Source organism: Gilbertella persicaria (assembly GCF_025201335.1).
Source record: "Gilbertella persicaria strain CBS 190.32 chromosome Unknown B0P05scaffold_13, whole genome shotgun sequence".
Classification (NCBI taxonomy): domain Eukaryota; kingdom Fungi; phylum Mucoromycota; class Mucoromycetes; order Mucorales; family Choanephoraceae; genus Gilbertella; species Gilbertella persicaria.
The window spans coordinates 445,235-472,018 of record NW_026251974.1 but is presented as its reverse complement, the minus strand read 5'-3'; the positions used below and the strand labels follow the sequence as shown (position 1 = coordinate 472,018).

Genomic DNA, 26,784 nt, shown 5'->3' with positions numbered 1-26,784 from the left:
CGATTGGAATATACAAGACATGAATTCAAGTAAAAGTAGTGCTAAAATGTGTGTATTTTGATTCCATCAAAAAAGACATTATGCCTCTCGAACTGAATTCATACCATTGATGTATTGTTTAAATCGAAGATAAGAATACACAAGACTGTATACATACAGATGTGGTTATGCTGCGTATTAGAGACGAATATAGATTGCAGTTATGTGAGTTTATAAGGCTACTCCTCTCAAATTATTGAGCGTAATTGCTGTGGGTTTCCAAGATAACAAAAAAGAGTCTGCTTTGATCAGTATTTGATACTTCTGAAAACTCAATTGATAGAGGCAGAAAAAAGAGAAAGCAAGTCTATTTATCAGTCGAGAACATTAATACCAATAAAACAGACTTTAGAAATATGTCAGTTTCATTCTGCAATGCTTTTGTAGCAAACAACAACAAAATGTGATAAATAAAATGAACTGCTTAGAACAAACATCTTAAATGACATTTTGATTCGTCCACAAATCAATCTCATTGGGTCAAAGTCGTCTCTGTCTAAAGTTAAAAACCCGTAGTTGGCGTGACGTAAGAAAGAGAACGAAGGAAAAAAGATTTTTCGTGTCTAACGTTACTTTCTTTTTTATATATCATGGCGTCTGATACACCCGTAGACTTTGTGATGGATCCTCCCGTAGAGGAAACAAATCAGCAAGACACTGTCATGGAAGAACAGCCTACTTTGGAACATCAAGACGAGACAATGGAAAATGATCAAGATGCATCTGTCGAAGCACAACAAGAAAACGCGACTAATGGACAAGATCAGAACGAGAAAAACGAGGCGGAATCAAAGCAGGAAGAAGCCAATGTAGAAAATACAAAAGAGCAAGAGTCAATGAAGCAAGAAACAAAGGAAGAGCCCATGGAAGAAGAATCAAAAGAACAACCATCGGGTCAAGAAGAACAATCTGCTCAAGAAGAGCACCCTGTTAAAGAAGAGCACCCTGTTAAAGAAGAGCACTCTGTTCAAGAACAAAAATTCACGGAGCAACAGCCTATGGAAGAACGACAAGGCACAGAGCAAAAAGAATCGACAGATCCTATGGATGCCGATCCTTTCTTAAGTGCACCTGCTTCATGGCAAATCCCTGTAGCTGCCTATCAACAACAACAACAACAACAACAACAACATCAACAACAACAACATCAACATAAACCAAATGAACCTAGTTCAAAGTCTTTATTAAAAAAAACCAGACTCGAGACTCGTATTAAAGAATCCAAGTATGATATTGAGGCCTGGACAGGCTTATTGAATGATGCACAACAAAGTGGTGATTTAAATGTAATACGTGATGTCTATGAGCGTTTTTTGACTGTGTTTCCAACCTCGGTAAGTATGAGAAAGGGAGAGAAAGAAAGAAAGAGAGAGAGAGAGAGAGAGAAAAAGAGAGAGAGATAAGAACATAGACGCATGTTCTAATCATCTGTTGTGTATAGCCAAAGCATTGGTTGGCTTACCTTGAAACAGAACTGAAATTCTCTAATTTCAATGAAGTCGAAGCCTTGTTTACTCGTTGTCTCAAGACAGTCTTGTCAGTCGATCTTTGGAAGTTTTATCTGGGATATATTCGTCGTATTAATTTAGGCGAGAGTGGTTCTTCTGTTACGCCTGAAGCAAGGGCTATTATTGAAAAAGCTTATGAATATGTCTTGAGTAATGTTGGTATAGATAGAGATGCAGGCCCTATTTGGGCTGACTATATTTATTTCTTGAAATCGGCCGAGGTATTTTAAATTATTCTGTATGCATGTTATTTATCTTTCTTAGACAACGAATACCTGGGAAGAACAAAGAAAGATGGATTCCATGCGTCGTGCTTACCAGAAAGCAGTGACTATTCCTTTAAATAATGTTGAACATCTCTGGAAAGAATATGATCAATGGGAGAACAACTTGAATCGTTTGACAGTAAATAATGCATTTATTTTTATGGCAAAGATTGATTGATTTTTGTTAGGCAAAGAAATTTTTGGGTGAGAAATCATCTGCTTACATGACAGCACGTACTGCTTTACGTGAAATGCGCTTATTGACTGACCAGATCAACGTAACTACTGTTCCTTTGCCTCCTCAATGGACACCTGCCGAATTCAATCAGCTGGATATGTGGAAAAAGTATATTGAGTGGGAAAAGAGTGATCCTTTACAACTTGAAGATGAAAATGCGGTTATGGAGCGTGTTGCCTATGCCTACCAACAAGCATTTCTTGTACTTCGTCTGTATCCCGAACTTTGGTATAGTTTTGCTAGTTACTACCAAGAACTCAACAAGCCTGAAAAGGCATTGTCGATCCTTAAGCAAGGCATTGAAATCTTGCCTACCAGTCTTTTGCTTAACTTTTCTTATGCAGAATTATGCGAATCACGCCGTCAATTAGAAGATGCACGTGAAGCCTATGATCAACTCGTAACACACTTAGATAAAGAGATAGAGACACTCAAACAAGCATCAGAACAAGAAATCGCACGCTTAAATCAAGAAGCAGAAGATGAAAGGGCAGCCATGAACCTGTCAGACGATATTGATGGTGAACTCAGAGAACAATTGCGATCAAAAGAAAGACATGCCAAGCGAGAACAAGAAGCGGTTGAAAAGAAACTGAACGAACAAGTAGAAGTGATTGCCCGTGCTGGTTCATTAGTTTGGATCAATTATATGCGATTTGCACGTCGCACAGACGGTATCAAGAGTGCGCGTGCCTTGTTTTCCAAAGCCAGAAAGGCTACCAACTGTACTTACCATGTCTATGTGGCTGATGCCTTGATGGAATACCATAACTCAAAAGATGCCACTATTGCTGGTAAAGTCTTTAGTCTGGGCCAAAAGTCCTTTGCTGATCATCCTGACTTTGTCTGTCAATACTTGGATTTTCTAATTCAAATGAATGATGATAACAACACACGTGCTTTGTTTGAAAGAACATTGGCTACCATGCCAGCAGAAAAAGCAGGACCTATTTGGCTTAAGTTTCTGGACTATGAAAACAAGTATGGTGATTTAGCCTCAGTGCAGAGTGTAGAAAAGAGACGCATTGAAGCTATGGCCAACCCAAATGTATCTATTATGGAGTCCTTTTTAAAAAGACAGAGTTATTTGGACATCTGTACGATTGAAGAACAAGAACTTGGGTATGCTGCTCGTCGTCGCCTTCAGCAAGAACAAACAGAAACAAAAGAGACGGTCCAAGAACAACCCACACCAGCACCGCCTGCTGCACCACCTGTGCAGACCTCAAAAGAACACCAAAAACGTCCTCTTTTAGAACCTGTTCATCCTGAGAAATATCCTCGTCCTGATCTTAGTCAATGGCAACCCTTTAAGCCTGCTGCTCGTCCAGCCAATGCTTCTCCTTTGATCACGACGATTGTGCCTGGTCCACCTGTAGATACACCCCCTCAACCACCATCTCCACCTGCTCCAACTGTACCTATACAGCCACAATGGACAACATCTTTACCTGATGCTGTTGCTTATTTTGTGAGTAATTTACCACCTGCCCAGACATTCAATGGACCTATTATTCCACCAGGTGAAATTGTAGAATTGTTACGTACCATCATCATACCCTTACCGCCACAAAGACCTTCTGTTAAACCACCACCAAGAGAGATGCCCCGCAATTTTGGTCGTCCTGCTCCACCACCATCCAATCCTGCTCGTCCTCAAGGGTTCAAGGGAGGAAGACCACCTAACCAAATGCCCATGAGAGCAACCGGTGCTGGCAAACCAAATGCAAAGCGTAGAGGAGGAAGAGATGATTATGATGATGATTATCAGCCTCATAAAGGTAACCTTTATTCGTCCTATTTGTTGATACCCATTCTTTTGTATATAGGCATAGGTCCCAATAGGCCACCAGACTTTGATTTATTCAGACAAAGACAAGCTAAAAGACATCGTGATGATCCTCCTTTTTAAAAATAATAAAAATGGACTCCTTTAAAACATATTCCTCTTTTATAAATTTGGTTACATTGTTTTTTTTTTAAGAAAAGCTGGAAAAGTATACTTTATTTGTACATGCAATGTGAATATGTAAAACTTCTCGTTATTATAAACAAAATGAGTTTATCATTTTTTTAAAAGTGAATGGAATTCATTGACCACCACGGAGACGAAGAACCAAGTGGAGAGTAGACTCTTTCTGGATGTTGTAGTCAGAGAGCGAACGACCATCTTCCAACTGTTTACCAGCAAAGATAAGACGTTGTTGGTCTGGGGGAATGCCTTCCTTGTCTTGAATCTTTTGCTTTACATTTTCAATAGAGTCAGAAGATTCTACTTCCAATGTAATAGTTTTGCCAGTAAGAGTCTTGACAAAGATTTGCATACCACCACGGAGACGAAGAACCAAGTGAAGAGTGGATTCCTTTTGAATGTTGTAGTCGGAAAGAGAGCGACCATCTTCCAACTGTTTACCAGCAAAGATAAGACGTTGTTGGTCTGGGGGAATGCCTTCCTTGTCTTGAATCTTTTGCTTTACATTTTCAATAGAGTCAGAAGATTCTACTTCCAATGTAATAGTTTTGCCAGTAAGAGTCTTGACAAAGATTTGCATACCACCACGGAGACGCAAGACCAAGTGGAGAGTGGATTCCTTTTGAATGTTGTAGTCGGAAAGAGAGCGACCATCTTCCAACTGTTTACCAGCAAAGATAAGACGTTGTTGGTCTGGGGGAATGCCTTCCTTGTCTTGAATCTTTTGCTTGACGTTTTCAATGGAATCGGAGGATTCTACTTCGAGGGTAATGGTCTTACCAGTAAGAGTCTTGACGAAGATTTGCATGATTATAAGGGAAAAATAATATAAAGAAAAAAAAAGAAAATAGGAGAAGAGAAAAATGATCACGTATTTATAGTTGTTGAGAAAGTGGGCTGCGGAATGGGACTCATTTATCTGATTGGTTCGATAACCCTCAATAACATCGTCATTCAGTATCACACACACTCCTTATTCTCTATTTAACCAATAAAAACAAAGAATAGCTTATTATTCATGCCTTATTGCTTTTTATATTTTAAAAAATCCCCGCTGTTGGTACTCGAACTTTCGATTTCGCTTCATGTCTGCTTTTTAAAATTTTATCTAAAGATTTCATTAAAGCGTCATGCTCATACTCTAAATGGACCCTCGTTTATTTTTTTTATTGAAAAGAAAAGAAATGATATCATTCTGTACAACTCTTTAGGATATATATACAAGTTGTAAAGAGTTAAAACCCAGAACAATTTTGTAATCGATACATCGTCACATACACACGCCATTTTCTTTCTTTCTTTTTCGTTAATAAAAATGGATCAAGATAAACCTATCAAAGAAGTAGTTGTCAATACTCATATTGAAAGTGAAGCAGAAGAGTCTGAAGTAGAGGAAGAACACGAAATAGTAGCAGAAGAAGGCAGGTTATATACCTTTATTTCACGTGTTTTTTAACAGCCATAAACAGGTCTCTTGGATGAATATGCTGATGATGCAAAGGTACAAAATATTATATATAAGTTGATTTTGACTGATAAGCCTATAGGAAATTGACTGTATTCATATGAAAGTGAGCAGTATTCCTAACCTTGGCTTGGATAGATTCAAGGAAGTAGAGGTAAGTATACATAAGGTGATAAATACTGACTGATATCATATAAATCAGAGTCTTTGTCTTCGTCAAAATTTTATTATTGATATTGAAGGATTGGATGGATTAAAACAATTAAAAGAACTTGATTTATACGATAACAAAATTTCTCATATGCGTGGACTTAATAATCTCACTACATTAGAGTAAGTGTTTCTTTTTCTATAGACTTACTGAACCTTGATAGAAATCTTGATCTCTCATTCAACAAAATCAAACATATCAAGAACATTGATCGCCTCACAAACCTCAAAAACTTGTACTTTGTCAGCAACAAGATATCTAAAATTGAGAATTTAGATACACTTATTCATGTCACCAATTTGGAATTAGGTGCTAATCGTATTCGTTCCATTGAAAACTTGGATTGCCTTGCTAATCTGACTCAATTATGGCTTGGAAAGAACAAGATCACCAAATTACAAGTAAATAGCTTCTTCCTTGTATTGATGAGCTCATTAGATTTTAGAATTTGAGTGGACTGAAAAATTTGAAATCATTGAGTATTCAAAGCAATCGATTGACAAAGATTGAAGGTCTAGAAGAATTGACTAATCTGGAAGAGTTGTACATGAGTCATAATGCCATTGAAAAGATTGAAGGATTAGAGCATAATGTAAGCACCAACACAATGTGATTCATAAGCTTATCATTTGTGTAGCTCAAATTAAACACATTGGACGTGGCTAGCAATCGCCTTGTCAAGATTGAAAACTTGGCTCATTTGCCTTGTTTAGAAGAATTCTGGGCCAATGGAAATCAATTTGATAATGAATGCTACGAACAAGTTGAAAAAGAATTAGGTCAAATCAAGACATTGACGACTGTTTATTTGGAAGGCAATCCAATGCAACTCAATAACAGGGCTACTTATCGAAACAAGATCAAATTTGCTTTACCCAACATTGTTCAAATTGATGCAACGTAAGTCAGATTATATATATATATATATATATATATAGAAGCGTGCTTATATTGTCTCTAGACCTATCAAATAAAACAAGTGGCTTGTAATAGAGGAATGGATTCAAATTTCCCCCAAAAATAAAGAGAAATTCTACTTGTGCGTGTGTGTGTGTGTGTGTGTGTGTGTACTTAATCTGCCTATTATTTTTTCCCTTTCTCTTTCTCTCTCTCTCCCTTTCTCTCTCTCTCTCTCTCTCTTTCTCTTTCTCTTTCTCTCTCTCTTGTTTTTCTTCATATGGAAAGTATGCTGGAAACAAATAATCATTATATGTTTGGCTCTACTACACCTCCACCTCTACCACCTCCTTCAACTACACCGCCTCCTCCTCCCCCACCACCAACTACACAACAACCGCAACCACAACCACAACCACAACAGCAGCAACAAACATCACCAGAACTGCCACAAACCACTCTTCCACAACAAACAATAGCAAGATCCAATAATGCTGATACGAGACCAATACAGCATACTAACTACTATGCATATCCAAATGAAGATTATTATAAACACCAGGAAGAATATCCTGTCTATTACAAAGGCTCTTCTTCTTCTAAACTAAACAAACCTTATGACTATATGAGGCCTCTAGTGCATGTGTATCACCATCCCACACAACTCAAAAAGAGAATTCACCACCTAAATACATGGAAGAAGAGGACTGGTATGAAACAGGTGATAATAAAAAGGCCAAAAAGAGAAAAGAAATGTCGGCTTATATGGAACAATTGAATCAAGACTTTTTGCAAAACATAGAAGGGTAATTTAGAAATACAAAAAGGACGTGAAAAACTGATTTATTTAGACTGTATGTGTCCAAATTGAATGCAATCAACAAAGAACTTAAAGAAGCTCATCAAGGTAATACTGTCCACTTTTACAAATAGTTAACAATGTATAGATACACATACACATTATCTAGATGGTTTAAGAGACTTGGAATTAATGAGACAAAAAATGATTGATGATGGTCAACTATTTAGAGAATATCAAAAACAAGTGACAGATAATCAGTTTCGATTAGAAATATACCAAGCAGAAGAAGAATATACTGTAAGACAAAGAGATAAAGAGAGAGAGAGAAAGAGAGAGAAACAGTCTTGGTCGTTCAATACTTACTCTCTATTTAGGCTGAAACGCAGGAGATAAGAGAAAAACTATTTACTGTGCTGGAAGAAAAGAGAAGAAAATTAAAAGAGGATAAAGATAATTGTGACTTGGCTTATGGTATTGGTAAGGGCATGAATGAAGTCTTCAATTTGGACTCATTCCTTAGCGATAGATCTAGTCATGGATACGCAAGCCAGATTACATAAGCGTAATTTACGTAAAAGGGGACCTGAGAATACAGACAGTAAAGCCAACAAAAAGAAGCATTTAAATGATATCCTTTTTATTATGACTGTTTAGAGACATTACTAACACATACTATTTATCCTTAACCATTTTCTTTTTTTTTTACGTCCTTCACTTCTATTTAGATTAAGAGACGATGATATTCTCTCAGACATGCAAGCCATGCGTAGCGTAAGTAAATCTACTTATAAAACTCACACACGCTTATAAGTTACATTAGGGAATTTCACCTTTATCACCCTCATCTTCACCACTTGTCGGTTCATTGAAAAAATCAGCATCTTTACATAAAAAGAAACAATAAAACTTATTTCATCAAACCAATCAATGTCATCCCAAGCGTGGGTTCAACCAAAGTAAAATCCCTTGAATATCGAATGGGTTGGTGCTGTTCATAAGGATTGAGGCATCCACCAATTTGCTTGATAGGGGTATGTTGAGTAGATTCCCAATTGATTTTGCATACGAAGCGCCATTGTGGATTGATCACTACACCGTACATTTCATGAGGAGCAAGCGTATGCATATCTATGACTGGACTCGACATAGTACCATAGCCTTGAAATGATTTACTTCCAATCACACTAAACAAGAAATAAACGTGATAGGATGACTTGTGGTATAAGCGACATGTAAATAAATAAAAGATTTGTTACTTCATAGAGTTGGTTTAAGAATCTCTGTTTCTTTTGAGATACTGGCCAATATTCATAGAGTTGAGATTCTTTGACTGTTTCTAGTTCCAATGGCTTAAGTATAATGAAATGGACAGGAGATTGAGGCGACATGAACATGACCAAGTCCGTTCGTTTCTTTCTGACCTTTTGTGTTGTTTTTGGCTTGTTAAATGCGTTGCAGTCATTCTCCATTTCCTCAACCTTGTCTTGTCAAAACAGGATGTTTTTTTTTATAAAGTGACTTACTGTACAAATGTGACAAACCACCGTATGATCATCTATAACTAACAACAGTTCGAATGAGAGCATTTGATTTGTTTACTTACTTGACAAATGATGCTTATAATAGCCCTTCAATGCTTCTTGATAGCTTTTATAGACAACATAGGCACATTTCAGAGGTCGAATATAACGAATAAACTAAGGTGTTAGTTTTCTATGCACACTTCAACTTACCAAGACATTGATATCACAGAAATGATCTCGAATTCGCTTATACATGGTGTTGGATGAAATGTTGGATACTTTAATAGGAAGCTTGCTGCGTTTCAATAAGATGTGATAGAATGAATTATGCTTTAACTTTTCAAACATTTGGTTTGAATCCTGTCGAGGACCATAGTGATGATTTGCTAAACTAGACCATTCATCAAACTCATCTTTTTGGTATAATACAAGTGAAAGATCATCATCTTCTTGTTCTGTTTCATACAATAGAGAATCGGTACGAAGCATGGCTGGTGCTGACTGAGAATAAATGTTGTCTAGATCCAATGAACTGTTGCTTGAGGGGATAGGCACACTCTGTGAGCGCAAAGGTACAGTTATGGATTGACTTTGTGCATCAATTAATAAACTTGAGTTATAATGATCAAATAATCGACTCATTATATATCAACACAGAATAATAACAAAAAAGAAAGAACTATCAACAAAAAAAAAAGTAAGCATGACAGACACAAGTGGCAAGCTGGCATAAGCGGGCATTTAATAAAAGCGCGTCCTTATTCATTGTGTTTATTTTCCTCGCGTCTTCTTCAAGATGGATCCACAAATAGAACATGCATTAATCAACAAATATCTCGAATTCAAAAGCACTAGCTTGAAAATTGGACTTGAAGAAGCACTGGTAAAGCGGTAATTCTTTCTTGCCTCAACTTACTCTTGTTAGGTTCAGTACAAAACAGTTGGACAATACGATTGGAAATTGTAATCGAGTTGATCTTTTCGAGCATGTTTACTGATCTCATGTTAGTGAAGTCTTGTGTGAACTTGAATTTATCCAGTCTCAAGTCAACCATGAACCTACTGATCATGCTAATAAAAAGATTCGTTCCCTTATTCGATTATTGGGGAACGAAGCATTTGTTAAGGAGCATGGTGTTTTACTGGCAGAAGTCATTCAACTCTATGATCAGATCGAATTTGAGCAGGGCAATACAATGGCATTAAAGCACATATCAGAAGGTCTTGTTCATTTATCTACTCGGTGCGACATAATCAAACTCTTAGTAGCAGAGAATGAACCCATGTATTGCAACGTAAGTTTTGTATGTCCACGTATAAATGTATTGACTGTATAAAACAAGGTGATAGAGCAATTAATGCATTGTGTTCATAGAATGGATACAAGATATTCTATGCAAATTAGTGAAATGATCTATAAAGCAATTGAAAAATACCCTCAAGATGCACCTATGGTTCGATTCAAATTAGTGGAAATGCAGATATTGCCTGATCTTGTCACTCGACTCACTGCCACTTACTGTAAAGACACGGCAAGTAATGTATGTCGCAGATGTGTTTATTAACAGTAAACTAGGTTGAGTTTTTAAATGGTGTCTTTACAGGCAAATCGACTTGGTTTTTAGCTCAATCTCCCAACAGTGGACAATACTTTATGAAGATGAAACAGCGCATCATTCAAGAAATGGATACTTACGCTTTGGTAAATTTTCTCTCTCTCTTTTTTTTTCTTTTAACCAAGTGCCTATTACTTACTTGTTCAAAGCATGAAAAAGATATCGTTGGTTTGTCTAGTCATATTCGAGCATTGGCTGGTATTATTGGATTTTTTGGTATCAAGCTTGTAGATTCAGAAATTAGCTTATGCCTTAAACTACTTAGTCAAACACAAGTAGAGAGAATTGTGTGTCTATTGCTTGTGTTGGTCTTGTTGTCTGCAGATCAATTTCTTCGAAAACAGGTAGTTCATATTTGTTTTATTGAGCACTATGTCTCATGTGTATATAGACTGAACTTGCCAAAGTGTTGAATGGACTATTACAGTCTGGTATATCAGAACTACCTTTGTTGATCTTGGTTTATTTTCAAACAGATGCTATTTCACAGATAGAAGATAGTGTTCGAACTGTCTTAACCATGAAAGTGCCTATACGTAAGTTAGATATCTACATTGACAACAACTCATATTTCTTTTCTTGATTAGCAAGATTGGGTTTGTTTGAAATACAAAAGCTTTTTAGATCGCTTAAAACAACACCAACTACTGTTCATACACTATAGAATATACATGTATATTTCAGAGAGATAAGCAATTCTTTTTTTCATCTTTTTGCATTTTTTATGGGTATCAATTAGTCCAAAATACTGATATTCTTTAGAATATTGAGTTATATCTTTTATACATATAATTACAATGTATAATGAACTTTGAAGTCGACATTTTTGTCTTAGAGAATTCGTTTTGTTTCTATCAGAAGTATCTAGAGATGATCTCACCTCATTTCAGTTGAATCAGACCTACATTGAGTCATTTTAAAAATTCTCGATGAACTTTTTTTTTTCATCTTCGCGAGCTCTCGTGGCTCCCGCATAGGTTCAAAATAACGTGTTTTAAATAAAAAAGAGGTCATTTTAGTAGTCTAGCTGTTGAGCAATGAACCATCAAAGATCGACTCATTTAAGCAGTATTTTGAGTACTTTTGCTCTAGATATTATATAAAATGTGCTAACAATTGATCCCGCTAAATTATTTTATGCTATCGGGAGTGCCAAAGAGCATAGAAAGGCAGAAATATAGGCATTTTATAATGCAAATATGGGTAAATGGACAAAACATGTACATGATGGCTCTCATGTGGGGATTAAAATACTATAATTAACTCTCATCCCGCCACATGAAAAATCGAGCTTCGAAATTCATCATGGTTCTTTCGCCTAACAAGCCAACCCACAACATGACATCCTCCAAAGGGCGTCGTAACAACAATAATTTACCCAGAACTTGGTTGCAAGTAGCGGTTAGAACTATTGTGTCTGCTAACCAGTCGTCATCATTGGCTGCCACTGCTTCTTCTGCACGCACTATTACGCCTTATATTGTCGGTTTAGAGAAAGATAGTGTATTGATCGATATCACCAATATTCGTGATATTAATGGCCTTAAACAGTTTCTTGGGTCACTCAATACAAATGAAGAGTATTATTTCTTTGGCACTACTTGTTGAGCGCAAGTATTTGCAGAGACGCTTTATTGAAACATGCTGGGATATCAAATCAGAAGTATACAATAAGTTGATCAACTCTGGTTTGCAGATGGAAGATAATGCGATTATCAAAGACTACCGCAGCTTGCCCCAAAACGCCAAAATTGCTCGAGTTAAGGTTGAACGACTCCCCTTGATTCATCCTTCAACTCTCCGCGAGCAAATAACCAAACGTTTTTCCCATTTTGGTGAAGTCCTAGATCTGGGATTTCATATGGACGGTGCTGTATTTTTCGGCCAGGGCTACGTCGTTCTTGACCTGAACAATCCTCACAAGTCTGAGTCTGAGCAACTTGGTCGAGTAGTGGATTGGCCCAAATTTGATCGTGAACTTCTGCTTACGTGGGCTGAAATGCCCCAATTTTGTCGTTTTTGTCAAAAATCTGACCATTGTCGAGCAGATTGCATGGAACTCATTAATACTCGTCGTTGTTATAACTGCAATGAGCGTGGTCATATCAGCCGTGATTGTCCTCGTCGTGGTCATGGATCAGGCCACCCTCCTAATAAGCGTATTGGGATCACAAAAGACAAGGCTAGTAGATCAGGATCCAACCTGCCCAATGAGCAACTGGCACAAAGTGCGAAGCATAAGCAAATTGTCTCTCCTGCTGCATTGACTACTGCTCCTCTTAGTCAAATAGCAACCGAGACTATTCAAACACTTTCAAACGATATTACAGTAGTCGAGCATGAATTGATGGATCATGAAATGAAAGAGCAAGGAGATAGTGAAGTAGAAATCATTGACTCCGATGGAGAGGATGATGATGAACATCTTCAAAATATTCCAAGCAATAATCCAACCCAAGAGGCTTTGGACTTAGAAAGGTTTATCCAGGAGCGTAAAAAGATCAAATTTAATCATGACGGTGAGAGACATAGAGTGGTGCCTAATCATAATACAGGTGGATCAACAGGTACCTCTCCTGACTTTCAATAAGATAATCTATGCCTAAAGACTCTATGCAAATTGCCACCCTTAATTGTCGTGGCCTTACGAAAACTTCAGATCCTTACAAACAGTCCTTATTCATCTGCTTTCTACGTTCAACTAAATATGACATTCTATGCTTACAAGAAACACACGCATCTACACTTAATATGCAGAAACAGTTCAATCTCAAGTTCCAGACTAAATCCAGTCTTTGGACAGAACACTGTGGCATTGTTTCCTTAAAATCTCACTACAAAATTACAGCACATCCCACCATCAATTCTACCGATGGCCGCTTTCTCTTAGCGTCCATCGCTCATGCCTCTGAACCCTCCATTCCTTTTATGTATATCCTCAATATTTATGCTCCTGCTTATCGTAGTAGTCGATCCACATTCTTTCGCACGTTATCTTCCAATCAACCATTAATGTCACATTTACAGTCAACGTCTTTGCCTATTATTATTGCTGGCGATTTCAACTATGACATTTACCGTAAACCCAACATTAATCCGTGCTGAAATGATCTACTTCTTACTTCATTCCAAGATTGCTTTCAAAGTGATCCTCTTCCTACATTTGTTAGTACCACTGGTAGTCGCACACATATTGACTATATATTTTGCACCCAATCTTATGCTGACAATGTAATTTCTATGACTCAAAATTTTGTCAACTACAGTTGGATTGACCATGCCTTGCTTTCTATCAACTATCAACTGGTACACACTCCAGCTGGACCTGGTCCTTGGAAAGGTAATCCTAATCTTGCTCGACTATCTGCATATAGAAATGGTTTGACAACACATATTGAGCAACACATGGATAACATCAACCGTTTGGATCCTGATTGCCCTTCAGTTCAAACTATTTGGGATGAATTGAAAGAACAAGTCAAAGTTTTTACTCGATCCTTCCAGATCATGCGTAACAACTGGCGATCCAAATCTCTAAAAAAGCTTCAATCCAAACACAACATAATCTTACGAGATCATAAAAATACATCTATTTTATCATCTCTTTTGCCAAAGGTTGAAAAAATGATCACTATTTTGCAGGATGAATCTGCCGAAATAGAACATCTCAAAGCAGGCAAATTTTGGCGAGAAAAAGGTGAACGATCTCCTGGTCTTCTCAAAAAACTTGCACAAGATAGGTCTACACAGCGAACAATACCAAAACTCTTTGATCCCAATTCTAGACGATTGGTTACTAATACAGAAGGGAAAACAAAGGTGATGGTTGCCTTTTATAAGGCGCTATATCGTCCTGACAAGATCCAATCCTCTGATGTCAATACGCTTTTACAACGTACCAACAGCCAACGACTTACTAAAGAGCAAGCATCTACCCTTGAAAGTCCTATCACTTGGCTGGAGATATCGAAAGCAAGTAGACGCTCACCTCGTCAGAGTAGTCCTGGTAGCGATGGTTTGCCATACGAAATTCTAGGTATTTTACTTCATGTTCCTTGTTTAAGGCAGTTGGTTCTACAAGTATACAATAATGCCTTAGCTCATTCTTTATTCCCAAAATCATGGCTGCTATCACTTATGACTCTTTTGCCTAAGAAAGGTGATTTAACGCGGGCAGAGAACTATCGTCCTATCCAGTTGGTGAATACAGATAACAAGATCTTCACTCAGATAATCAACCACAGGATTATGACAGTAGCTGCTACGCTTATCAGCAGACATCAACTAGGCTTTATGCCTGGCAGATATATTGCTGAACATGGATTGCTCACCCAAATGATCATGGAAAATGCAGCAACAAACTGCCGCCGACCAGACAAAGATCTTGGCATTCTTTTAGACCAAGAAAAGGCCTATGATCGTGTCAACCTTGACTATCTCAAGCAAGTGTTGTTACACTTTGGTTTTCCAAAGACCCTGGTTGCCAGCACTAATACCTTGTTTAGAGATAATTCCATTTGTATCAACATCAATGGTTGGCTCTCTAAGCAGTTGGTTCCAAAGCGTCGAGACCTCAAACAAGGTGACCCACTCTCTTGTATTTTATACAATTTTGCCTTAGAGACACTTCTCCAGTCGATATTGGATGACACTCAATTTTCTGGCTATCGCTTCAAGCATAATGATTTTAGTCAAGCTATCACCTTACCTGCTATCAAATTGCTTAGTTATGCTGATGACACTCTAGTTTTTCTTCATAATATCCGTGACCTTCGCAGAATGCAGTTTCACTTGCAAGCCTACAGTAAAGCATCCAATGCCAAGATTAACTACCATAAAGTGCGAGCAATCTCTCTCTCTGGCCACAATCTAGATGATAAATGGCTGACTACTCTACAAGCCATTGACATTCCCAAGATATGGTGCCGTACAGATGCTGAACCCATTATCTATTTAGGTTTTCCCCTTATCCAATCCTTGGACCAGCGCACTCACTTTTTTTCGTCCCTCACTCGATCACTGACTCAACTGGCGGATATTCATGCCTCACGCAATCTTTCTGTTGTTGGTAGAGCTACAGTTGCCAGTTCGCTTTTATTGTTTAAATGCTGGTATATTTTGCGGGTAATCCCTACCACTCAAGCAATCCTTAATACCATTCGAACTGTCATTACTTCTTTTGTCAACCGGCAAATCTTTTCTCGCATTAGTTGGCAAACGATGACTGCACCAGAGTGGCATGGTGGCCTTGGCATTCTTGACTTGTTTTCTCAGCAGAAATCACTGTATTACTATTGGCTTCATCCTTTTTTGTGTCCTCAAGCTGAACGTTCTCTGATACAAGACTTTCTAGCAGCACATACCCGTGCTTTGCTTCAGACTGAACATCTGCTCTTGGGTCTGCTCTTTCCTCGTTCTCGCCCAGGCCAACTCAGGCAATTGGCAAGTAATACTGTCACAATGTGCTGCCAGACAATGGATGCTATTCCTAGGAAACAGTACTCATACATGCCAAACCCTATCGAATGCCTTTTACTGCCATTACGCTCAATTGTTCTGCCATCTGACACCTTTGACTTGCCTCTCAAGCTACGTACAGTAGCAGTTTCCTATCTATATGAGTACCATCCACAGGGTCACTATTTGGCACCAATACCAGTTTCTTCCTTTCCCCTGGATATCCATCGTAGTGTCAGAAAATATATTCAAGCAGTGAATCAAAGTCATTGTCAACTGGAACCATTCTTTGGTCAATGCCTTGTTCGTACTTCATTAGAATTATATAATCCTGTGCATATTTCTGCAATCCAGCGGTCTCTTGGTTTCTTTTCTTTTGTGCGTATGTTGAAACTGCCTTTTGACAATGAAAATTTCATTGCCCTCAAAAATGGTGGCTATACTTTCCGTAAGGTCATCTCACAAGCTGCCTTGTCTGATATCATTGCCCGGCAAGAAGTTTCTTCTGCTGCTTGGAAGTACTTTTGGTGCATACCTATCACAACATTGCAGAGAAATGTGATGTATCGATTTCTGACTCGCAAGATTCTCACTCGCTTACTTCTATTCAAGGTTTTTCCTGCTCGCTTCCCTACTGCTACCCGCATTTTGTGTGGTGATCAGGAGACTGTGTACCATTTCTTGTTTCGCTGCCCCCAAAAATTTTCGTTCTGGGATGCCTTGATCAGGGAATTTTTGTGGCCAGGCACCTCTCTGGATCTAGTCTCTGATGCACTTGCATCTTTCAATTTTTCTCGGATTCGGTCTCAAACCAACTGTCCTCTTTCAGTAGCCATGGTAACCTTGATCGGTCTCTCTGAAATCTGGAAGATCCATTGGACCCATACCATGCAGAACCAACCATTCCATTATCTCTCTGTTCTCCATAGCACTCGCTATCAAATTAAGCGTGTAGCTGCTGAAAATGACCTTTCATCTTGAGAGGTCTTTTCTCGCAGTAGCTGCTCTTTTTTTTCTTGATTTCTTTGTTTTTTTCTTTGAAATTGTAGTACCCTTTTTGTTTCTTTTAATCCTCTTATAATAAATAATTGTCGAGCACCTCTTTTAGTGGGTCCCTCTCGAGACCACTAATACGTGCGGCAAATAAAATCATTAAAAAAAATCGAGCTTTTGCTACGATCGGTATCAAAATGCAGTTATTCGGCTTTGCTGTAGTGACAAAAGTTGTAGATCTTTACTTTTTGAGTATTTAAGCTTGTCAATAGCTTTATTTTTTGTTATGTAGCGTCAAAAAGAAAAGTGAGGGTTTCCAAACTGACAATTTTCATGCGTAGTACCCTTTGGTCAAAAGGTATATTTTGATCATTTTTCACGAGTCGCTTTTTTTGGTCCAACGGTGTCATGAATATTAGAAAACATGGTTTGTAGGTATTTAGAGCATTCATGTGGCCTTCAAAAGGTTTTATGTCACCTTTATATGTATACCTTGCAATTGAGGAGGTGTATCCATTTTAAGAGATATAATATCCTTTGTATGATTTAACGAAATCACTGATACTTCACGCTGAAAGCAACTATAACAAACCTATTTTTTTCTTTATAAAAGGCTCATAGCTACAGCATTTTCGAAATCAATATACCTATGCAATAATGGCCCACTTTTTGGAATGGACATTGGAGTGAACGGAGTGCTTCCCATTGGACAACACTGTTACGCTTTTCTCATAAATAATAAAAGATTATACATTCATACGGAATTACATGTTTTTCATCCTTGAACAATTTCCCTAAAGTACAATGGATAAGCATTAGAAGCCCTTTGGAATAAAAGCTTAGGTTGTTTATTTAACAAAAAAAAAGAGAGAAAAGGTCAATATTTTATATTGCAAATTTACCAGTCTTTCGTTATTCTCAGTTTCCACGATTTCTGCAGGCACTGCTGAGCGAGCAAGTTTGAAACTTACCAGCCGTAATTATGCTCTTGTATATGATTTGCAATGCAAACAATAAAACGTGAGTAGTATTGTTTGATAAAAAGCCAATTCTTTTTTTTTAGTGTATTGATCAGTCGAGAAAGAAGAAAACAGCATAGTTTAGGTATTCCAGAATTAGTAGCATGCCAATCAAGCTACACATTTAAATATAGCCTACGACATAATGACATAAAGAATGTCTTTGATCTCAGAAAAAACTAGCACAAAACATATTCAAGACAAGAGAATAATACAGTTATGCAAAAAAAAAAAAAAAAAAAAAAAAAAAAAAAAAAAAAAAAAACATATGTAGTTCTAGAAAATATTCGAACACGATTATAATCTGACAAGATTCCAAGCAAGCCCAAATGGCTGTTTATTTCTTGAAAGCTACAAGTGGATTAAATTAAACAATGGCTTTTTCCAACAAAGGCTTCTTTGTACTTTATTCGGACAGTTTATTTTATGTCATTGAGCATGGAGTAGTAATAACAAAAACTCTTATTTTAGAATAATTCAGGGCATGTTTGACGGAGACAAGTAAGCAAGTAGAAAAAAAACAAACAAATTCTAATTTAGACGATCAAAACAAACGCATGGCACATCATATATATATATGTGCAAATTTACACTTTGGACATTTTGTACTCTTTCTCTTCTCTTGCTTTATTGAACAAAATGAAACTGATCCCAACCAGTATAGCTTATGCTATTGTTTTACCCTCTATGGCAATGGCAACATTACTTTGGCCAGTACCGCAGCATGTTGAATGGGGACAAACAGAATTAGAACTTGATGTATGTACACTTCTATTGTATTCAGTTTGTCTAATTCATCATTACAGGCAAACTTTTATATATCAGGTCCCAATGTGACCTACTTGCAGAATGCAATTGATCGTTATACTATTCTTATCAATCAAGAAAGATGGATACCTGTATGTCTATGAATATTAATAACAAGTGCTCACTATTTTATGTATTTAAGGTTCAAGTAGTTGATGACCATGGAGCACCTTTACTAGTAAACACAACAAACACAACTTTGAAAGCCTTGAATATTTCAATAGAAAATAATGACACACCATTGGAGTATGACGTTGATGAATCGTATGCACTTCATGTACCTTTAGGAGAAAATGCTGCCACATTAGTATCAAAAAATGTGTGGGGCGCCATTCGAGGTTTAGAGACATTCTCTCAATTAATTCAAGGACGCCCAGATCTTGACGAAAATGGTGATTTACGGATTATGGACTATGAAGAACAAGAATTGAAGAGCGATGAGGTATTGGTTTTTGAAGGACTTTATATACCCAAGGCTCCTATCACAATTGAAGACTCGCCAGCCTTTCCACATCGTGGACTGATGTTAGGTAACCCATTTAGATTAAGACCGCCAACTGTAACTTTATTAACCTGAAAAAAAAAACGACATAGATACATCAAGAAACTACTTTCCTGTTAAAGACATCCTTAGGACAATTGACGCCATGGCTTACAATAAAATGAATGTAAGAATAAATAGTGTCGAAATGTTTATTTATTTTTTTAATAGGTTTTTCATTGGCACATTACTGATTCACACAGTTTTCCTCTTCGACTGGATAATTCTCCTGAACTTGCTAACCAAGGCGCTTACATATTGCACCAGAGAAGATTGGTGTATACCACACAAGACGTAAGAGATGTTGTCAACTATGCTTATGAACGTGGTGTGCGAGTTATTCCTGAAATTGATATGGTATTTTTTTTTTTTTTTTTTTTTTTTTTTTTTTTTTTTTTTTTTTTTTTACAAAGACTATGCTGTGCGTACTAATTATTTTACAGCCTGCACATACGGGTTCATGGGGAAAAGCATATAAAGATATCACGTAAATATGATTAGAGAGTCGCCTCCTTAACTTGACTGCATCCTGTACATATATTGACTTTTTTTTCTAAACGTAATAGAACATGCACTGATGAATTCTATCTTGATCCTAGTGGATCTTGGGAAAAGAAGTTTGCAGCAGAGCCCGGTACTGGGCAGCTTAATCCTGTTCTTGTCAAGACATATGAGATAGTCGAAAAAGTGATTTCAGAAGCTGCCTCCTTATTCACAGATAGTTGGTTCCATGGAGGTGGAGATGAACCTATTTATAGATGTTGGGAACAAGATGAACATGTTCAAGCTTATATGAAAGCATACAATGCCACTGGATATGACCTTCTAGATATCTTTTTACAAAAGGAATTAGATATGATTCGTAATTCTAGCAAGACAGCCATTATTTGGGAAGGTAATACAAAACCAACATCAAGCACTTTCTTATATTGTTATTTAGATCCTGTTACGCACATTGATCTTCCTATTGGAAAAGATGTGGTATTGCAGTCTTGGTTCAATCCTGTCAAAGAAGCAGTAAAGAAAGGATACAAGGTCATTGCATCGAACGCTAATTTTTGGTATCTTGATTGTGGACACGGTGGATGGGGGTAAATGAATCAAACTCACGCAGGATAGATGCTTATTTCTTGAATAGAGGAAACGATAATGGTTATGATGAACAAACGATGCCTGAAGTACCCTCAGAAGTCGCTGCTGTGCTCGCCAAACATGATGCCATCTTTAATTACAATCCTAATAATTGGGGTGGAAGAGGCAGTGATTGGTGCAGGTAAAGTGTTTTTTTTTACAGAAAATTAAAGTTTATTTACATACCATGCTAGCCCCTACAAGACTTGGCAAAGAATTTACAGTTACGACCTTACCTATAATCTCACAGAAGCCGAAGCTAGTAATGTTTTAGGCGGTGAGGTTGCATTATGGACTGAACAAGTCGATTCTACCACATTGGATACTCGTCTTTGGTAATTTTATGCAATTTCTTTAATTTGTGTATCTAACAACCAATAGGCCAAGATCCTCTGCTGCTGCTGAAGTTTTGTGGTCTGGACGCTTTGATCAAAATAAAACCAAGAGAGACATTGGAGAAGCCATGCCTAGAATATTTGATTGGCGCTATAGATTACAGAAGCGAGGTATTCAAACAGAAGCAATGCAACCCTTATGGTGGTAAGTGCTTAATGTTTATTAAACAAGTCTGCAGAATTTAAGCTCTTTTTTTTTTTCTAAATAGTGGACAGAATCCTCACATGTGTGACATTACTTATCCTAGTTTCCTCAAAACAAAACAATAATAATAATAAAAGTCTTTATAATCATGCATGTTAATCTTGAATGATAGAATCGAAAGTACTTGTAGGACAAGCAAGAATACGATCGATATAAAGAGAATACCATTTATAATTTAAAGGAGACTATTTTGATCTTAACCTGCCTAATTGCGTTTAGGTATTTTCACATAAAGTTTGAGGGCAATTAATACAAAACGATCACTTTTTCCTTTTTGTTTTTGACAGCGTTTGATCGCGATTGTCAACTCCTCTCCCTCCTCAATTCATGACTTTAAACATGTTTCCTTATTTAAACATTTTGCCGAGCAAACGCGTTTTCTCTTTTCTTTTGCTTTATTTACATTGTGGAGCATTTACTTGTCTTATGCTGATTTAGTTTGATTTTGTGATTGTAAGCGACTAAAACGTTCAGCGTCTTCTTGTTCTTGTTGAAGTTCTTTAAGTCTCTGTTTTGCTTCTGAAGCAGCAAGCATCTGATCTAAGTTTCAATAGATCGTCAGTGTCTTTGAAAACAATAAAAAAAGACATACAATAGTTGCTCTTGATAAGCAATACTTCCATACTACCACCTAAAGCTAAACCCAAGCCGAAAATTTGTGCATAATACTTTGCTACTGAATTCATTTTAAGTAAGAGCAAGGGGATAAACAAGTTTTTTTTTTATGGAATAAAAGGACTTTTAATTTGAAAAAAAATAAAAAACTAGGCTTGTGTCTCCACATTGCCTGCATGATATACATCTTCAGTTGATCCCATATTGCGCAAAGAGTCAGTTAATTCATCCAATTCTTTTTGCTTCTTTCGCTCGCTTCGCTCAATGGAATCAATAATCTTGCGATATTTCTCGGTTTTCACGAATTTGGGAACTGAATCAGAAGCCATTAATCGACAGATATGCTCATTCACCTTGTCAAATAACTTTAGCATCATCCTTAGACTCTGAGAAGCAGAAGAAGCAGTGATGACAATGCTTGGTTTTCCTTGTCCTGAATATGCTGGCAAGACAGTCACCACAGAATTCACAATGCGAGCCATTTCTTGCAAGAGAGAATGTTCCACGTTTAATTCAGAAGGAGATCCAGGGGCTAAATAAGTAGACCAGATATCATATGCATCTTCCAACAAATCTTTTTGGTTCTGTGAAGGTAATGCAGGGCTTTGATTTCTACATTTCCTTCGGAGCGTGCTATAATCAATCCAGAAGTCGAGGTTCTCCTCACAAAAGTTGGCTCTCAGGAAATCCTTGAAGGGTGATCGAAGCTTTGCATTTTCAAGAATGATTTTAAGTCGAGCAGAATTGCTTTCTTTAGGATCTTGGCTTGTTTCTGCTGCGATACTAGAGGGGCGAGAAGAATTGGATGGTGAGGTAAGGGTGCCTTGGCTATCTGCTGCTGGAGGTTCCTCTTCGTTTTCTTTATTCACAACAGTCGATTGTCGAATAAGTAATGCATCTGGATCTTCGGATAAAATTTCTTGTAGACTAGCTTTTTCTTCACCTTCTTCTTTGCTGATCGTGCTACTGCGAGAGCGAGCCACTTTCGATCGATCTGATCCTAATTGTTGGCTTACAGAAGGCGAGTTTACATGTTGCTTTGGAGATTCTGAGACGACTTGCTTTCCTTTCTCGGTCACAACAAACATGATTACTTTTGATGCTTTGATAGGTGAGTGGCTATGCTTAGAGTCTTGAAATTCAATCCAGCCATACTTGATGAATTCTTGTGCGATGGATTCTGCCTCTTCACGACAAGAAACTGTGGTGTAATCCATAAGCCAATCACAGCACATTTGAGATGAAAATACAGTGCGCATTGTCTTGACCGTCTTGGGTTGTACACGGCTTGATTTTGAGAGTGTTAAGAGATAATTTCCCAACATTTGAATTCGGGAATCACCGCTGGAGACAGAAGAAGACATAGCAAATGGAGCACTTAATGAGGGTATAGAAGAAGATGTCGCGGAGGAGGCCGAAGAAGCAGAAGAAGATGAAGGTGTGCTACTAATTTGTTGACGAGAAGAAACAGATATAGAACTAGCATTGCCTGAGCTTGATAATTCACCATCAAGAGGCAATGTAGTCATCATTACACGAAAAATTACAGAAGAACATACTCGATTTAAAACTAGCTGATCATCATCTGAGTTACGATCCAGGCGAACGAGTTGGATAGCTTCCATATGGCTGAAGTGCTTTCTAAGCGAAGTCAGACTAGCTTCTGTTCTCACACAAAAATCTTGGAGAATGCAAAGGCCTTTGGGTGTCAAATGCCAAATGCCTTTTTCTCGAAATGTTCTGTTTTGAGGGTCAACAGCATTTTCCATGAGTCGACAGTTTTGAAATTGCTGGCAGAGTGATTTGGCCATATCTCGAGCCATGTTAAACGTGGTTGTGGTAGTAGTGCGTTGAAAGCGCGTTGAATCATTTGGATCAGGTGTACGGACAGTATGAGAGAAGCGTAAGTTGCCTAATGCTTGAATAGCATCTTCTGAAGAAAAAGTATTATAATAATTTCGAAACAGGTATCGATGTGTATCTAATGGTATCTGTACAATAAGTGCAGAAAAGAGATCATGAATATCCTATCAAATTAGATTTAGTGAGAAAGAGAAAAAAAAAATAGATTGACATACATACCTTGAGAAAGGGTCGACCATCTATAGTAAACTTGACCATAGAGGTATACGCTTGTTGTGATACATTATTTGAATCCATTTTATAAAAAAGAAAGAAAGAGATAGGAAAAAAGAAATATAGAGAAGAATTGCTAAAATAAATACATGAATAAATTAGAGTTTTTGAACCGAAATAGAAGGAATAAGGAGCAGTGTTGCAGCAACAAATCAATAGTATGGCTCCTTAAGGACTGTATTCTCTCTTTGATAACGTGTCTAAATTGAGCGCTTGGACTTTAACTATTAAGTGTTTTGTCGTATTTGGTAAAGAATCATAATATTGGTTCCACATGTGATGCCCATACTGTTTCTTTGTCAAAATATACCCCCTCAGTTGCATTGTTATACAAATAGAATCTGAGAACAAGTATTATATTTTTTTTTATTGGTAAGCTTGGTCCAACAAAAAGTTGGTTGCCTTTTCCATATCTTGATCATATCTATCCAAGGCATCCAGCGCTGCTTGAGGCTCAAAGCCCATATTGACTAATTCAGCAATATGGCTTCCTTGAATAGTGTCGAGATCGAAGCCCAAGGAGGGATGGTTTAATTCATTAAAATCCCTTTCTGCTCTTGACACGGTCTCTGCTGATGATGGCGCCGCTGTTTCCTCCCTTATCGACTTATTGCTTTCATCGTTGCTATTGTTCTTCTTCTTCTTGTCATCTTTCTTTTTGTCCTTCTTCTTTTTCTTGTCTGATTCATGACTAGTGAAACTGCCAAAGTTCTTTGCCCAAGAAACAATGTTCTTCTTCTTTTTCTTCTTTTTACCATCTTCAGAAATGCCACTCTCTCCTTCTTTCTTGTTGATCGCAGGCGCTGCGATGATAGATGAAGATGAAAGTTTAAAATTGTCTTCAGCGCCTCCTCTATTTGTATTGCTTACTCCTTCTTCATTCTTCGTAATAGGCAACTGACTGAATGAGTCCTCAAAACCTTGAGGGACCTTGTTGTTTTGATTATTTGGTACAGGAGCACCAAACGCTTTATCCAGATCTGATTGGGCAGAAGGAGCAGGTCCCGAAGTTTGGCCTAATAGAGTTGAAGAAGTAGCAGCAGCGAATGTTGTTGGTGTCACATCACTGGCAGTCGCATTGTTTTCTACTTTTGGCTTTTCTCCGTTGCTGGTGGATGAAAATTTAGTATCTGAGAAGTATGCATCAAAATCTTCTTCATCTTGTTGTTGTTGTTGTTGCCTTAAGCTTGGATCACCAAAAATAGCATCAAAGTCCTGTGGCTCGCGCTTCTCCAATGTAGTGTTACTACCTCGAGGTTGTGGTGGTGGTGCAGGTGGTTTTTTTGCATAAACCTTAGGTGTCTGTGTTGTGCCTGTACTACCTGGATTACCTTGGTACGACTGTGGTGGAGGTGGTGGAGCTACACGATGCGTACTACTGTTGGTGCTAGAAGTAAACCGATCGGATACTTCAGAACCAGATACTGAGCTAATAAAAACGGGATCTTCTTCTTCGTGTTGTCTATGTTGTTGATCAAAAGAAGGGGTTCTTTCTTCTGAAACAGGTTGATTACTGATGTCCGCGAACTTGTGTTCATTACTTTTCGAAACTTGCTCTGCCAAAGGGAAGCCTGTAGAGGCCACATTAGGTTGCGTTGTTATCGAACTGACATTTTTACTTGCGGGGTGATCAATAATTACAAATTCATTGTCTTCTGCAGAAGGAGTTACCGTTGTTTCAGTCTTCTTTGATGTAGGGACGCTTCTAGAAATAGAATCAACTGCATCAAAAAAGTCGTCATCTGCATCACTTTCCTCTGCTTTCAAGGTACCCAAGTTGGCAAAAGGGTTGTTTGTTGTTTCATGAGTACCCTTTTGCTAAATTAAAAAACACCATTTTTGATGAGAAACTTGTTTCTTTTTCATGCATGAAAATACCTTATTTCGTGCTACCTCGTTACTTGTTTGTTCTTTTTCTTCGAAATCTTTTGCTTCTTCAGTAATTAAAGATTCATTCTGGTCAGCAACTGTCCGTTCAATGTTTTGTGGCTTTTCGTCAAGAGAAGCTACAGGCACGTTAGAAACAAGAACATTCTCTTGCTTGCTTGTCTCTTGAGGCAACTCATTCTTTTCTTTTGACTCAGTCAATGGAGTTGCTTCAATGTCTAATTCTTTTTCAATTGAGCGAGCATGTTGCTGCAACTTGGCTTCGTTTTCTTTGTGTTCTTCTTCTAGTCTAGCTTCTTCCTCAGATTTGCGCTGTACTTCTAACTTGGCTTCAGTAGCTTTGCGTTTTTCCTCCTCAACCTTACGTTCATTTTTGAGTCTCTCTTCTTCAGCCAATCGAACCTTCTCTTCTTCTCTGCGTTTTTCTTCATTAAGTCTTTCTTCTTCTTTACGAGCTTCCTCAGCCTTAAGTTTGTCTTCTTTACGCTTTTCTTCGGCAATTCTTTCTTCCTCTTCACGCTTCTCTTCTTCTAAACGAGCTTCTTCAGCAAGTCTTTCTTCTTCTTTACGTTGTTCTTCTTTGCGCTTCTCTTCGACCAATAGAGCTTCTTCGGCAAGCCTTTCCTCTTCTTTGCGTTTTTCTTCTGCTTTGCGTGCTTCTTCTGCAAGTCTTTCTTCCTCCTTGCGTTTCTCTTCTGCTAAACGTGCTTCTTCTGCTAAACGTGCTTCTTCTGCTAAACGTGCTTCTTCTGCTAAACGTGCTTCTTCAGCCTTATGTGCTTCTTCTGCAAGTCTTTCTTCCTCCTTGCGTTTCTCTTCTGCTAAACGTGCTTCTTCTGCTAAACGTGCTTCTTCAGCCTTATGTGCTTCTTCTGCAAGTCTTTCTTCCTCCTTGCGTTTCTCTTCTGCTAAACGTGCTTCTTCTGCTAAACGTGCTTCTTCAGCCTTATGTGCTTCTTCTGCAAGTCTTTCTTCCTCCTTGCGTTTCTCTTCTGCTAAACGTGCTTCTTCTGCTAAACGTGCTTCTTCAGCCTTATGTGCTTCTTCTGCAAGTCTTTCTT

At 37.8% G+C, this 26,784-nt stretch overlaps 10 protein-coding genes across 10 annotated transcripts; 6 read left to right on the top strand and 4 right to left on the bottom strand.

The window, feature by feature from the left end:
* Positions 1-812: 812 nt before the first annotated feature.
* B0P05DRAFT_444954 (uncharacterized protein) lies at positions 813-1,079 on the top strand (the record flags this gene model as incomplete). Its single annotated transcript, XM_051573792.1, has 1 exon — positions 813-1,079. A coding segment is annotated over one exon (267 nt), but the record flags the coding sequence as incomplete, so codon positions are not given.
* Positions 1,080-1,850: 771 nt separating this feature from the next.
* Positions 1,851-3,963, top strand: B0P05DRAFT_466986 (uncharacterized protein; the record flags this gene model as incomplete). The annotated part of the gene is made up of 2 exons (XM_051574360.1): positions 1,851-1,952; positions 2,002-3,963. The coding sequence occupies 2 exons, from the start codon at positions 1,851-1,853 to the stop codon at positions 3,961-3,963; spliced, it is 2,064 nt and encodes a 687-aa protein (XP_051436431.1).
* A 915-nt stretch (positions 3,964-4,878) lies between these two features.
* On the top strand, positions 4,879-6,741 carry B0P05DRAFT_536356 (uncharacterized protein). Its single transcript, XM_051577563.1, has 8 exons — positions 4,879-5,444; positions 5,493-5,524; positions 5,571-5,642; positions 5,691-5,821; positions 5,863-6,100; positions 6,145-6,291; positions 6,337-6,599; positions 6,661-6,741. Exons 1-8 carry the CDS (start codon positions 5,339-5,341, stop codon positions 6,671-6,673), a joined length of 1,002 nt encoding a protein of 333 aa, XP_051436430.1. The 5' UTR covers positions 4,879-5,338; the 3' UTR covers positions 6,674-6,741.
* Positions 6,742-7,098: 357 nt separating this feature from the next.
* Positions 7,099-8,442, top strand: B0P05DRAFT_45907 (Sds3-like-domain-containing protein). Its single transcript, XM_051573980.1, has 7 exons — positions 7,099-7,402; positions 7,448-7,503; positions 7,544-7,695; positions 7,773-7,875; positions 7,925-8,026; positions 8,105-8,169; positions 8,219-8,442. The coding sequence occupies exons 1-7, from the start codon at positions 7,290-7,292 to the stop codon at positions 8,300-8,302; spliced, it is 675 nt and encodes a 224-aa protein (XP_051436429.1). The 5' UTR covers positions 7,099-7,289; the 3' UTR covers positions 8,303-8,442.
* B0P05DRAFT_570535 (YT521-B-like domain-containing protein) lies at positions 8,306-9,410 on the bottom strand (the record flags this gene model as incomplete). Its single annotated transcript, XM_051581317.1, has 5 exons — positions 8,306-8,611; positions 8,655-8,876; positions 8,922-8,959; positions 9,002-9,095; positions 9,132-9,410. The coding sequence occupies 5 exons, from the start codon at positions 9,408-9,410 to the stop codon at positions 8,306-8,308; spliced, it is 939 nt and encodes a 312-aa protein (XP_051436428.1).
* A 295-nt stretch (positions 9,411-9,705) lies between these two features.
* Positions 9,706-11,567, top strand: B0P05DRAFT_536345 (uncharacterized protein). Its single transcript, XM_051577562.1, has 7 exons — positions 9,706-9,804; positions 9,847-10,216; positions 10,265-10,453; positions 10,498-10,623; positions 10,687-10,881; positions 10,929-11,073; positions 11,125-11,567. Exons 2-7 carry the CDS (start codon positions 10,118-10,120, stop codon positions 11,199-11,201), a joined length of 831 nt encoding a protein of 276 aa, XP_051436427.1. The 5' UTR covers positions 9,706-9,804; positions 9,847-10,117; the 3' UTR covers positions 11,202-11,567.
* Positions 11,568-18,622: 7,055 nt separating this feature from the next.
* Positions 18,623-21,177, top strand: B0P05DRAFT_536313 (glycoside hydrolase superfamily). The gene is made up of 12 exons (XM_051577561.1): positions 18,623-18,765; positions 18,813-18,905; positions 18,956-19,343; positions 19,408-19,481; positions 19,526-19,711; positions 19,798-19,841; positions 19,921-20,249; positions 20,295-20,445; positions 20,493-20,627; positions 20,680-20,820; positions 20,867-21,025; positions 21,090-21,177. The coding sequence occupies exons 1-12, from the start codon at positions 18,646-18,648 to the stop codon at positions 21,148-21,150; spliced, it is 1,881 nt and encodes a 626-aa protein (XP_051436426.1). The 5' UTR covers positions 18,623-18,645; the 3' UTR covers positions 21,151-21,177.
* A 53-nt stretch (positions 21,178-21,230) lies between these two features.
* Positions 21,231-21,791, bottom strand: B0P05DRAFT_536310 (uncharacterized protein). Its single transcript, XM_051577560.1, has 2 exons — positions 21,678-21,791; positions 21,231-21,625 (listed from the first exon to the last, which is right to left on the bottom strand). The coding sequence occupies exons 1-2, from the start codon at positions 21,769-21,771 to the stop codon at positions 21,510-21,512; spliced, it is 210 nt and encodes a 69-aa protein (XP_051436425.1). The 5' UTR covers positions 21,772-21,791; the 3' UTR covers positions 21,231-21,509.
* B0P05DRAFT_636306 (regulator of G protein signaling domain-containing protein) lies at positions 21,792-23,867 on the bottom strand. The gene is made up of 2 exons (XM_051583621.1): positions 23,783-23,867; positions 21,792-23,727 (listed from the first exon to the last, which is right to left on the bottom strand). The coding sequence occupies exons 1-2, from the start codon at positions 23,858-23,860 to the stop codon at positions 21,850-21,852; spliced, it is 1,956 nt and encodes a 651-aa protein (XP_051436424.1). The 5' UTR covers positions 23,861-23,867; the 3' UTR covers positions 21,792-21,849.
* A 719-nt stretch (positions 23,868-24,586) lies between these two features.
* On the bottom strand, positions 24,587-26,646 carry B0P05DRAFT_488660 (uncharacterized protein; the record flags this gene model as incomplete). The annotated part of the gene is made up of 3 exons (XM_051575285.1): positions 24,587-25,654; positions 25,715-26,445; positions 26,482-26,646. Coding segments are annotated over 3 exons (1,964 nt in total), but the record flags the coding sequence as incomplete, so codon positions are not given.
* Positions 26,647-26,784: the final 138 nt, after the last annotated feature.

Excerpts from the sequence above, each read along its gene's own strand:
- B0P05DRAFT_636306 (XM_051583621.1), bottom strand. The coding sequence starts at position 23,860 with ATGGATTCAAATAATGTATCACAACAAGCGTATACCTCTATGGTCAAG. Across the intron at positions 23,728-23,782 it reads ATGGTCGACCCTTTCTCAAG|GATATTCATGATCTCTTTTC; the intron begins GTATGTATGTCA and ends CTAATTTGATAG.
- B0P05DRAFT_536356 (XM_051577563.1), top strand. The coding sequence starts at position 5,339 with ATGGATCAAGATAAACCTATCAAAGAAGTAGTTGTCAATACTCATATT. Across the intron at positions 5,643-5,690 it reads ATAGATTCAAGGAAGTAGAG|AGTCTTTGTCTTCGTCAAAA; the intron begins GTAAGTATACAT and ends CATATAAATCAG. Across the intron at positions 6,101-6,144 it reads ACAAGATCACCAAATTACAA|AATTTGAGTGGACTGAAAAA; the intron begins GTAAATAGCTTC and ends ATTAGATTTTAG.
- B0P05DRAFT_536345 (XM_051577562.1), top strand. The coding sequence starts at position 10,118 with ATGGCATTAAAGCACATATCAGAAGGTCTTGTTCATTTATCTACTCGG. Across the intron at positions 10,454-10,497 it reads CCACTTACTGTAAAGACACG|GTTGAGTTTTTAAATGGTGT; the intron begins GCAAGTAATGTA and ends ACAGTAAACTAG. Across the intron at positions 10,882-10,928 it reads ATCAATTTCTTCGAAAACAG|ACTGAACTTGCCAAAGTGTT; the intron begins GTAGTTCATATT and ends ATGTGTATATAG.
- B0P05DRAFT_45907 (XM_051573980.1), top strand. The coding sequence starts at position 7,290 with ATGGAAGAAGAGGACTGGTATGAAACAGGTGATAATAAAAAGGCCAAA. Across the intron at positions 7,403-7,447 it reads TTTTTGCAAAACATAGAAGG|ACTGTATGTGTCCAAATTGA; the intron begins GTAATTTAGAAA and ends TGATTTATTTAG. Across the intron at positions 8,027-8,104 it reads CAAAAAGAAGCATTTAAATG|GTCCTTCACTTCTATTTAGA; the intron begins ATATCCTTTTTA and ends TTTTTTTTTTAC.
- B0P05DRAFT_536313 (XM_051577561.1), top strand. The coding sequence starts at position 18,646 with ATGAAACTGATCCCAACCAGTATAGCTTATGCTATTGTTTTACCCTCT. Across the intron at positions 19,712-19,797 it reads TTATTCCTGAAATTGATATG|CCTGCACATACGGGTTCATG; the intron begins GTATTTTTTTTT and ends ATTATTTTACAG. Across the intron at positions 20,250-20,294 it reads GACAGCCATTATTTGGGAAG|ATCCTGTTACGCACATTGAT; the intron begins GTAATACAAAAC and ends ATTGTTATTTAG.
- B0P05DRAFT_536310 (XM_051577560.1), bottom strand. The coding sequence starts at position 21,771 with ATGAATTCAGTAGCAAAGTATTATGCACAAATTTTCGGCTTGGGTTTA. Across the intron at positions 21,626-21,677 it reads GCTTATCAAGAGCAACTATT|ATCAGATGCTTGCTGCTTCA; the intron begins GTATGTCTTTTT and ends ATTGAAACTTAG.